At 40.6% G+C, this 12,238-nt stretch overlaps 1 protein-coding gene across 4 annotated transcripts in view; it reads right to left on the bottom strand.

The window, feature by feature from the left end:
- The window catches only part of LOC122564765 (dual specificity testis-specific protein kinase 2), a 103,771-nt gene that overhangs the window by 53,782 nt on the left and 37,751 nt on the right, over window positions 1–12,238 (bottom strand). For 3 of the 4 annotated variants that reach the window (XM_087998502.1, XM_043719953.2, XM_043719952.2), the window contains exon 2: window positions 10,838–11,034. In XM_087998502.1, the coding sequence (XP_087854628.1) occupies window positions 10,838–11,023 (186 nt within the window). In that variant the 5' untranslated portion in view covers window positions 11,024–11,034. Of the gene's footprint in view, window positions 1–10,837; window positions 11,035–11,668; window positions 11,745–12,238 lie in introns of those variants that run through there. The other variant, XM_043719954.2, reaches the window with a different exon arrangement.

Here is a 12,238-nt window from a genome sequence, read left to right as displayed (position 1 = left end):
TTTATTTCCTGATTTGAAATGTAATAAATTTTGTCCTGAGCAGAGTACTATACAGCCGATTCTGCTATAACATGCATTTCTTCAATGCAAATTGACTATAAGGCGATTGAAGAATTTAGATCATTATTTGTAGAATGCAAACTTTCCTTATTTGTATTAGCTATAGCACAATTCTGGTCCCATTGTGCTGCTGTTACACGATTTTCTTATAAAACAGGATCGCACGGGAACAGACCTATCACGTTATATCACAACAGACTGCACATCAACTGATTGATGAAAACATATATACTAGTTGAAACCATCCATACAGCAACTCACTTACCACGGCATGTTGACTTAGTCAACCCATATGCTGAACACTTTCCATCACAACACTTCACTTGGTACAACCTGCCTGAGCAAGATGATCAGCAGGAATTTTTTGGATCAAGGTATAGCAAATACTGCAAGTTATTAACAAATTCCTGGTGACCAACTCCATCTGTTGAATGACAGGCTTTTAATTACCAAGCAAAGACTGGTCCTTGATAGGCCCAGACTGGCCAGACCCCTGTGCCAGCAACCTCTATCATTGGGCCTCAGTACAAATCACTTATGCATTGGTGGAGAGCAGACATGCTGGATTTTAACTGAGGAATACCATCTTGACAGACTAAGTGATGATTAATCATCTTAAACTGAGAAAAAGAGACCATTGCCTGCATTTCGAGTTTTGCATTTGCTAAATAAATAACATAAATTTAACCTGAAGTTTCCTTTCAAATTTTAACTCCATTTTGCTTGAAAATCCTTTGATTGTTCACTTCAATGAAAAAGGCATTTTGGGCCATTATTACATAAAATCATGAAATAATTTCACTATTATAGAGTTACAGAGATGTACAACACGGAAATATACCCTTAGGTCCAACTTGTCCATGCTGACCAGATATCCTAAATTAATCAAGTCCCATATGCCAGCATTTGGCCTTTACTCCTCCAAACCCTTCCTATTTATTTACCCATCGAAATGCTTTTTAAATGTTGTAATTGTATAAGCCTCCACCACTTCATCTGGCAATTCATTCCACACAGACACCACCCTCTGTAGGAAAAGCCTGGCCCTCAGGTCCCTTTTAATTTTCCCCCTCTCACCTTAAACCTAAGCCATCTAGTTTTGGATCCCTTACCTTGAAATGGGGAAAGTACTTTGACTATTCATCCTATCCATGCCCCTCATGATTTTATAAACTTCTATTAGGTCACTCCTCAGCCTGCACACCCCAGGGAATATAATCCCAGCCTACTTAGCCTCTCCTTACAGCTCAAACCCTCCTATCCCGCCAACATCATTGTAAATCTTTTCTGAACCCTTTCAAGTTTAACAAAATGAGCAATGCTTGGTGAATTGCTCCTATGTAATTTAATTTAACAATACATCTGTTCAGTAGTGATTGCACAACATTATTATTTAAGGATTTTAATATTTAAAGTTGTGCTCTTTGAAATATTATACCGATATTAACATGCTCCTTTTGGTATAACTTCATTAAACATTGATTTGTTTTGGATATCCGCATTGAACTGACTGCTATTGTTCAAACTGGTTAATAAACATAATGAGTTCTGAGAGTAGTTTCCCTCAGCGTGAACTTTGCAAGTACTTGATTATATTTCCAAAGCAATTAAACTGCAATTCCTTTTCATCATTATGAAGCTACACATTTTATGTCAATTACCCCAATGCTTGGGAGTAAAATATTCCTTTGAATCACAACTTACTGACTTATGTGTCAGGGATTATAGATGACAGAATGAGTTTGAACTTTCAGAAAGCTTTTGACAATATTAGTAATTAACAACCTTAGTGAGATATCAGGGAACTGGGGTTGAAGCACTATGTGTAGGCACTATGAGCAGTATGGAATTCTAAGAATAATAAGCATTTGATTATGAAGAGAGACTGCTGAGGAACTGAGGCTGTTTTTACAAGTACAAGGATTAGCAGGAGAACTGGCAGTATTGTTCTAAATTTGTGAAAATAAACAAGATAAATACATTATTTAAAACAAGGAAAAATTGGGGAAAATTTGTAGTTCACATGCTTCATTTCCCTCAGCATTCCATTCATGATGATTGTTATGATCCCATGGAGACCAATAACCTTTTTTAAAGAGATATTTGCATTCTCAGTGACTGACAAGATTTCAAGTTTTAACACTTGTACTAGAAGACTTTTAAAAAGCACTATTTTTGTGGATATCTTAAATCTAGCCAAGAAAACAATTTTCTGCATTTAACTTTTAACCAAACTGAAAAAACTCTGCTATACTTTAGTCCACACCTGAAATGGACTCTTCATTTCTCTTGTCCTGAGCTGTTCTCCACTCCTAATGACTGCTTTCTTTCTCCTTCTCCCAGTAGGCAACCATTAAGCTCCAAACTGGCTTTCAAGTTGTGTACTACCTTCAAGATTCCTCCCTCTAGTCAAATCTGGGCAACCCTTCTTGAAGAATCTCCCTGGAAGTTTCACGGTGAGGATTTTAAATCCTCACAAACTGGGTCTCTTCAATCTATGTAGGAGCTCTCACTCACCTTCTGCATCAATGTATCTCCTCCCTCACTTAGACGTTTGCAGACAAACTTGGGTCTGGGAGATATAGTGAAATCTTAGGAAACCCTGTAAGCCAATTCTATAATGGCCATCTCCATAGCAACATTGATGACAAGGCAAAAAAGGGTACTGAGGATAGACAGGAAATTAAAGATTCCAGTAAGGATCAGCCATGTTCTGGTCAAATGACTGTACAGTCCTGAGAGACTGAATGGCCTACTGGTGTTCCGAATTCTTATAATTTTATGTGAATCACACGGGTCTTTTATCCACTGAGGAATGCTAATTGACCATCCATTAGACATCAACGCTATTCTATCTTGGAATTAAATGGACAGCCTAAAGTATAAAGTAAAGCATGACATTCCTAAAACACTAGGTGAGACTTGGAAACTTACATTCTGAAAGGATGTTCCTCATATTATCTATACAGTGTAAATATCTGTACCTTCTTCCCATTAAATCAACCTGTGAGCAACCCTTTATTAGATTAGATTAGATTAGATTAGATTACATTACATTACAGTGTAGAAACAGGCCCTTCGGCCCAACAAGTCCACACCGACCCGCCGAAGCGAAACCCACCCATACCCCTACATTTACCCCTTACCTAACACTACGGGCATGGCCAATTCACCTGACCCTGCACATCTTTTGGACTGTGGGAGGAAACCGGAGCACCCGGAGGAAACCCACGCAGACACGGGGAGAACGTGCAAACTCCACACAGTCAGTCGCCTGAGGCGGGAAATGAACCCGGGTCTCAGGCGCTGTGAGGCAGCAGTGCTAACCACTGTGCCACCGTGCCGCCCACAACCAAGCAACCCAAGCTTCTTGTTGGGTAAAAGCCAGAGTATGTCAGATGACCCTTTTCATTCCAACATTTTACCTCAAATTAAAGAGACAAAATGTAACAATTTTATAAACCCATGCCTTTTGGAGCTTAAAACAAAAGTGCCAATTGGAATCTTGTGCCCAGTCTACCCATGCCTCACAACACACTTCACATTCAACAACTAAATATATGAACAAATCAATGGCACACCCATGAGCTCACCCATCTCTGGACTCATAGCAGAAGCGATAATGCAAAGGTTAGAACAAACAGTCTTACCGCAGTCCTATCGTCTTACCGCAAATTCAACCCAAACTCTGGGTCAGATATGTAGATGATACCTTTGTAATCATTAAAAACACAGAAGTAGAGAACACACACCGGATCATCAACGCCACACTCACAGGAATCCGATTCACTAGAGAGGAAGAAAAGGACAACCAACTCCTATTCCTAGACGTGATGATACAGAGAACACCAAACGGAGATTTCACCACAAAGGTATACAGGAAAGCCACACACACAGACCAACTCCTAAACTACGAAAGCAACCACCCCAACACACACAAAAGAAGTTGCATCAAGACACTGGTCAAAAGGGCCACAACATACTGCAGCACACCAGAACTGCAAAAAGAGGAAGAAGAACACCTCTACAATGTATTCGCCAAAAACAGATACCACCGCAATTTCATCAACAGATGCCTAAGGGAAAAACAACGGAATGAGGACATACCACAACCCAAAGGACTAGCCACACTACCATACATCAAAAACATTTCTGAACTGACAGCCAGACTACTGCAACCACTAGGACTCATAACAGCACACAAACCAACAGCCACTCTCAGACAACTCACCAAGACAAAGGACCCAATACCCAACATGAGCAAAACCAATGTAGTGTACAAAATCCCATGCAAGGACTGCACAAAACACTACATAGGACAAACAGGAAGACAGATAATGGTCCGCATCCATGAACACCAACTAGCCACGAAACGACATGACCAGCTATCCTTAGTAGCCACACACTCAGATGACAAGCAACATGAGTTCGACTGGGACAACACTACTATTATAGGACAAGCCAAACAGAGAACAGCCAGGGAATTCCTAGAAGCATGGCACTCATCCACAGATTCAATCAATAAGCACATCGACCTGGATCCAATATACCGGCCACTGCAGTGGACAGCTGGAACTGACAACTGGAAGCGGCAGGTACAAATCACTGTAAATGCCGGAGGAAAGATCACAGAAGCGTTTCACAGGAGGCTCCCAAGCACTGAGGATGTCACCTAGACAGGGGACGAAACGTCTGCAACACAAATTCCCAGTTCGGCGAACAGAACCACAACAATGAGCACCCGAGCTACAAATCTTTTCCCAAACTTAATCTACTTAAATGAAAACATTGTTTTCATTTGCCCAAGAACATTCAAAGCTTTGCAAATCTCAAGGGAAGGAAATATGCCACTTTCAGTAATGCATATGACTGACAGCTCTTTTTTGTAACCAGGTTGACAACTAGTTAAAGCCAGGAAGCTTGGCAAATGTTTCAGGGTTACATAAATAGATACAATTGTTCAAATCATTAAGTCAGTTAGATACATGGATCAGTGTTAAAGAACAGCTTTTTCTTGATCTTTTAATGACCTTGACTATGCAGAGCACAATTTCAAAATTCACAAATGACACACACAACTTAGAAGTATTGTTAAATATAAGAAAGATAGTGGTGGACTTCAGAAGTAGGCTGGATGTTGGAATGGGTGAACATGGGCAGATACAAATTACTGTACAGAAGTGTGAAAGAAAACAGTTTGGCAGGAAGAACAAGGTAAAGCAATATAAAATAAAGGAAGCAATGTTAAAGGGAGTGTAGGAGTAGAAGGACCTGCTGGTAAATGTCCAATAATCAGTGGTTATTAAGGCAAATGGGATTCTTGGCTTTTTGAACAGAGATATGGATTATAAAAAGCAAGGTGCTTACCTTCATAAAACAATGGTTCTCAACTAGAGTTTTGTGTCCAATTCCAGATACCATGTGTAAAAAAGAGGGATAAGAGACTTGAGACTTGGATAGGTTGGTTTAGCTGAGAATATTTCCATCAAGAGATAACTTAGTGGTACTTCAAATCATGGGGAGTCCAGACAGAAGAATACAGGAAACTGAAGGGTTCAGAAATAGTACGCACTGATATAAAGTGACTAGCAAAAGATCCAGAGGCGACATAGGAATAAACAATTTTATGCAGTGAGAGGTTAGAATCTTGAACGCAGTGCTTGAAAGTGCAGTGGAAGCAAATTCAAATGTAATTTTCTAAAGGTCACTGGATAATTACCTGAATTAAAAAAGATTCATGGGGCTATGGAGAAAAAGCAGGCAAGTGAGACTAGTTGAGTGGCTCTTGCAGTGGGTTGGCAGGATGAATAGCTTTCTACTGTGCTGTGAGTTAGGTTAAGCGCAGTTACTCTTCAGTTACAAGAATATTTTATACATATAAAATAAAAGATTAGCATCTAGTTAATTTAATATTTTTGTTCAAAATGTTAATTCAGTTATTATACATGTAAATATTCAATTTTTCATAATTTGTACAATATATTTGCCTGATTCTAAACTTTGAGGTTTTTACTGTTTTTTTGGATATTGAAATAAGTTCCAGTGGAGGCACAGAATAAGTCCAGCACTTTTTTAAAAAAGTCTTCTGTTTGTTATTCTGAGCACGTTACCTAAAAATTAGGCCCTGAAAGTAAGTATGTTGCTAATCTAAAATACAAAGATGAAGCATCTACAGTCAAAAAAACTATATAAGAGGATTAATTAAAGGGAAACATCAACAACAGGGTGATGAAATTGTTAGAGAAGCTCAGTGGCACTGAATGCATGAGTAAACTTTGTAAAGACTGATGTTACATGAGAGTAAGAGATAAGAACCAGGAGCAGGAGTAGGCCATCTGGCCCTTTGAGCCTGCTTCACTGTTCAATAAGATCATGGCTGATCTTTTTGTGGCCTCAGCTCCACTTGCGCACCCTCTCACCATAACCCTTAATTCCTTTACTGTTCCAAAAATCATCTATCTTAGCTTTAAAAACATTCAATGAGGACGCCTCAACAAATTCACTGGCCAGGGAATTCCACAGAGTTACAAACCTTTGGGTGAAAAAGATTCTCCTCAATTCAGTCCTAAATCTGCTCCCCCTAATTTTGAGGGTATGCTCTCTTGTTCTAGTTCCATCTGCCAGTGGAAAAATCCTCCTTGATTCTATCATAGCTAATCCCTTCATAATTTGATATGTTTCTGTGAGACCCCCCTCATTCTTTTAAAAGAAGAGACAACAAGCAGAAATGAAAATAAAGAAACCCATTGCAGGGTAACCTAACCCATGACAGAGTGGCAGCTCATGTGGGTGATAACTGACATCACGGCTTGCTAACATCAAGATTTGGAGTTATGATGACCACAAATCCGTTGTCAATTGTCGAAAAAACTCATCTGATTCACTAATGTCCTTTAGGGAAGGTAACTGCTGACCTTACCTGGTCTGGCTACATGTGACTTGTAGAGTTCTTGTTTGCAGTCAGTAATTTGTTGATTTTAGGTGGTACGAATCACCCCCAGATTCCTGGTTCTGATACTGGACTTACTTAGGAATATCAAATGAAGAAGGCAGTAGACAGGTGTTTCAGGGCCAAAGAATCTCTACATTTATTAAAAAGAAAATTTATAATAGAAGAAATAAAGGTAAATATAATAAACAGTGAAACTGACACAAACTATACAGAGGACAGTAATTAAAACAGAGGAACCTCAATTATCCAAACGAGATGGGTGGGCACTATTTCATTCAGTTAATTGATTATCTTTCCTCTGGGGCTCAGTTTTCTGTGAAGTCTGCTCCCTGTTCAGGAGACTGGGCAGCAGCACACCCCACGAGAGACCCCACCCCCTGCAGGACCCCCAAGGCCGTCCAACACTGCCCCCCCGCCCACTCCCCAACCTGTCCAACACCACCACCCACCCCCCCGCCCCCACCCCCCGTCTGTCCCCCAACCCCGTCCAACACCAGCTCCCATCCCCAGCCCGCCCACCCTCACCTCCTCTACGGGCCAGCCAGACTAGACACCAACAACAAGACTGCTGCTGCCTTTTGCGGCATGAGTCTCCAAATAGCATGTACGCGCACACACACACATCTTTTTCCTGCAACTTTTTGACAGGTTCCAACTTTTCCAGGTTAGAACATTTGGGGTCTCGGGGGTTTAAGCTCACCACTGAGGATAAACATTGTTTTGAAGTACAGCTGACTGTTCCTGCTTGCCGTATCTGGTGCCTCAATGAAGACTTCAGACGGTGTAAGCCTTGAGTCTGGGTTGAGTCTAGTGATGCAGTAGGACATGTATTGCATTTATCGGGTTAGTACTTGAGTTTCCTTACTTTGTGGTGGTTTGGTGGGTCAGTTTTCACTTCAGGATCTGTCTGAAGCCTTGGTCGGGTCTGTGATTTTTGGAGGTTGTCAGTTCTTAGGTCTACTGGTTGTGGTCAGTTGCTATTGGTTCCCCTGGTATTGAACAGGCTTGTGTTGGTAGGTTTTGGAATTGCCGTCGGGATGCCTCCTGGAGATAGCTGTGCAGATAGCTCTCAGAAATAGCTGTGAGAATTAGCTGTTGGAATTCTTCTGGGGATCATTGTTTGGAACACTGCTTGGGGAATAGCTGCTGGGGAATCGCTCTTGGGGAGGTAGTTGTTTGGGATCCCTCTTTTGGAGATAGCTGTGGGAATAGCTCTCTCAGGTGAGATCAGAGCCTGCAATTATACTAATTGTGGGGTTCTTATCTTCACACCAAACCTGCACTTGCCATGGTATTAGTGGTGTTCTCTTTGAAGTCAATTGGCTTCCTGACAGTTAAGAATTTGTGTAAATAGATTTTGATTGAAGTTGAATGCCCGATATCTCTGTGAGTGAATATTAATTGAAGTTGAATGTCCAGCATCTGAATAGATTCCATAATGTCTGCATTGGGTAGCCCCAGGTATAAAAGTTAGTTTCAATCCAGAGTTAAAAATCACACAATACCACGTCATAGTCCAACAGGTTTATTCGGAAGCATTAGCTTTCAGAGCGTTGCTCCTTCATCAGGTTCCACAGCTACCTGATGAAGGGGCAGCGCTCCAAAAGCTAGTGCTTCCAAATAAACCTGTTGGACTATAACCTGGTGTTGTGTGATTTGTAACTTTGTCCACCCCAGTCCCACACCGGCACCTCCACATCTGTCTAGAGTGTTAGGTTTAGTCGAATGTTCTCTTAGAGTGGAGGTGTAAATTGGACTTTCAGGCTGAACAATAGCCCAGACAGAAATTGTTTTAGCTTTGTGTATATTTATTGCAGCCTGAGCTCAGGATCCTGTCCTCTATTTTACATGTTAGAAAAATCCAGGGTCTTGTCCCTTTTAGATGATGGACAGACTCCAGACCCACAAGAATGCGATCGACTCTTAGGCAATTAGGGATGAGCAATAGATGCTGGCCTGGCCAGCAACGCCCTCATCCCATGAATGACTATAAATGCTTGGGAATTGATGGCAGGTCTGACCTTCCAGATATCTCTGACTGGTCATGCCAGCTCTGAATTATATGGCAGCTGGAGCTGCGTGTAGCTGTTGGTTCAGATTTCTATTTTCTGCTTTATTGACGCAGTCTCAGTTAGACAGTAGCTGCAGACTTCATGGGTGGCATCTTGCAAAGTGTGACAAAGCAGGAAATTCTGGTTGTTAAAACACCTCAGCATGTATTCTTTTTGTGTTTCAGATGCTGCTGGGGAATGATTTTGCATTGGGTTAATCAGGTCAATACGTGGCCATATTCAAGCCTCGGCAAGTGACTTACAGCTTTTCTTGTAAATGTAGATGCCAGAATGTCAGTGGTTGACACAGAATATCTCTGGAGCAACCTGACCTGGGCAACAACATTGTGAGTCATTTTACATTATCCAAATAACTAAAGTAACTTGGGATCACATTGGTGCAAAGAATATTGCCATAGGGAAGAAAAATGAAGCAGCACAGGCATTGCAAAGGCTCAGAATCAAAGAATCTGTACAGTATGGAAAGTGGCTGTTTGGTCCATTGAGCCTGCATTGACCCTCCAAACACCATCCCACTCAAACCCCATTCCCTATTCTATCCCCATAGCCCTGTATTTCCCATGGCTAACCCACCTAGCCTGCACATCCCTAGACATGCGGGCATTTTAGCATGGCCAATTCACCTAATGTGCACATTTTTGGACTGTGGGAAGAAACCAGAGCACTTGGAGGAAACCCACGCAGACATGGGGAGAATTATAAAATCCATACAGTCAGTGACCCAAGGGTGGAATCGAACCTGGGTCCCTGATGCTATAAGACTCTGCCACCGTGCCACCCAAGAACCTGACAAATGACAATACAAATTTTAATCTACTGCATCAATGACCTTGTAACTGCTCATTATATCTTCTTACCATGCCTTTCAGACAAACTTCTATCATAACTCATCACAAGTGATTCTGGACATTAATTTTTCCTGGGCAATATTTCTACTTGACATTCTTCTGGATGCAACATCGAAAACATTGTGATGCATAGGAGGAAATTAAATCATCAGTCTCATGTTAAGATTGTGATAGAATGTCACCAGATTATGTTGGAAATTTCTTGGCCTCAATTATTCATATGAGCAAGAGTACACAAACAGGGTGCATTTCTTTCTATGTATCTAGTGTATTGGTACTTTTAGTTACATAGGACATCACCATTGGAAAATGCCATGAGTAAATACCGACTGTGTGAATCAGACATTCACAGTTCATGTGTGGCATGATTATTCTTTAACTGTTCTGCCTCTTTGTTCGACAAGATACTTAGGAGATTATTTTTAGTGATAAATATCAAGCTGAGTATTCTGATCTTTAGTTATTCAGTCATCAAAGGATAATTTGTGTATTTCTGTACATGAGCAGACATTGTCTCAAAACAAGTAGCTAATTTGTTCACCTGCAAGACTGTCAATACCGTGAAGATCCATTTCATATTTTCAAACAGAACTAATCATTAATAATAAAATACAATTAGAAAATGCTGGAAATACTGAGTAGCTCCAGTAGCATAAGTCATGAGAGAAACAGAATTAAGGCTTTGCATTGAATATAACTCTTCTTCAGAACAGAACTAAGTAATAAGTGATTTACTAATAGATGAGTTGTCCCTTATAAGATCCATATGAAAGGATTTTCAACCAAACTTTTAGTTAAACCTTCAAAGTATTCACTTGCACAAAATCAAGAAGGTATCTCATTCTTGGCATAAGTGGTGTACCTATGATTTGTGCCGTTAAGGTAGTAAGTAATGGTTCTCTTACTTTGTAGACGTTAGAAAAGAACCCACATCCTGCCAGTTCAGCACTGAAGTTTTCCCAGAACTCTAGCTTCCGGACAGCTGTTCGGAGTTTTTGCCAGCGGTCAACACGGTAGTATGAATCAGATGATTCACCATAGTACGATAATGAGCTTGTAGGGTCATTTGATAAGTTTCCTGTTTCACACATCTTGGCGGTGCCTAGAACAGGAAAAATTAGAGAGACACTATAGCATTTAATGAACAAAGTATAGCAGTGAAATATATAAAAAAAAGAAAGATGGGAAACTGAGATGGCACTGTTCGCGAACTGTAGAAGACTCAAAACCACTTTTATGACCATTGAAGTATTTTTGTAGCTTAGTCACTATTGCAATGTAGAAAATGCCAATTTGCACCTAGCAAGTTCCCATAAACAATACTGAAATAAATGAGCTGGTATTGGTTGAGGGATAAATCCTGCCTAGGAGATTGAGAGAACTCTTTATCTTATTCAATTAGTTCCTTAGGATGGTTTAGATCTACCTGAGATGGCAGACAGCATGTGTTTAATGTATTACTTAAGCATAACTCTCATAAATATTTCAAAAAGCTTCATAAATAAGGGTAACTTGAAATAGTGCACTTCAATTATTAGTCTAGATTACATGCTCAGCTCTCTGGAATGGATCTTGAGCCCACAATGATTTGTCAGAAAGGCAAAACTACTACCAGTGACCTACAGTTATTTATAACGTTCTAGACCACAAACAAACTACACACAATTTTCTTTTCTCCACTTGGTGACGTCGTCCACTTATTAATCCTTTTTAGGTCACAGCTCAATCTCACTCACATTAGTGATGTCCAATGTCAAGTATATTTTCATGTATTCATATCAAAGACTCGTCATTTGCCATTTTGAATCACTGCACAAAACCAAGGTTAAAACAAGATATTGAGAATGAGATTGATGTCAGAATGAACCTGTGGGATTCACAACCCTGACATTGGTCTGAAGTGATAATCCTTAGCCCTCAAATTCATGTACACCAACATCTTCTTCATATTAAGGACATCTGGGATGGCGGTCATAGAATCACAGAATCTCTACAGTGTGGAAGCAGGCCATTTGGCTCATCAAGTTCACACTGACCCCCTGAAGAGCATCCTATCCATACACACTCCCCTATCCTATCCCTGTATTTCCCATGGCTAATCCACCAAACTGCACATCTTTGAATACAATGGGCAATTTGACATAACTAGTCCACCTAACCTGCACAGCTTTGGACTGTGGGAGGAAACCAGAGCATTTGGAGGAAATTCACGCAGACACGGGGGGTACATACAAACTCCACCCATGGCTAAAATCAAACTCGGTACCCTGGCGCTATGAGATGGCAGTGCTTACCACTGAGCCACC

Source organism: Chiloscyllium plagiosum, unplaced genomic scaffold, assembly GCF_037043375.1.
Source record: "Chiloscyllium plagiosum isolate Xiang-an unplaced genomic scaffold, Cpla_swu_hap1 HiC_scaffold_21, whole genome shotgun sequence".
In the NCBI taxonomy this organism is placed as follows: Eukaryota; Metazoa; Chordata; class Chondrichthyes; order Orectolobiformes; family Hemiscylliidae; genus Chiloscyllium; species Chiloscyllium plagiosum.
The sequence above is the reverse complement of the archived record's forward strand: the minus strand, read 5'-3'. Positions and strand labels throughout refer to the sequence as shown.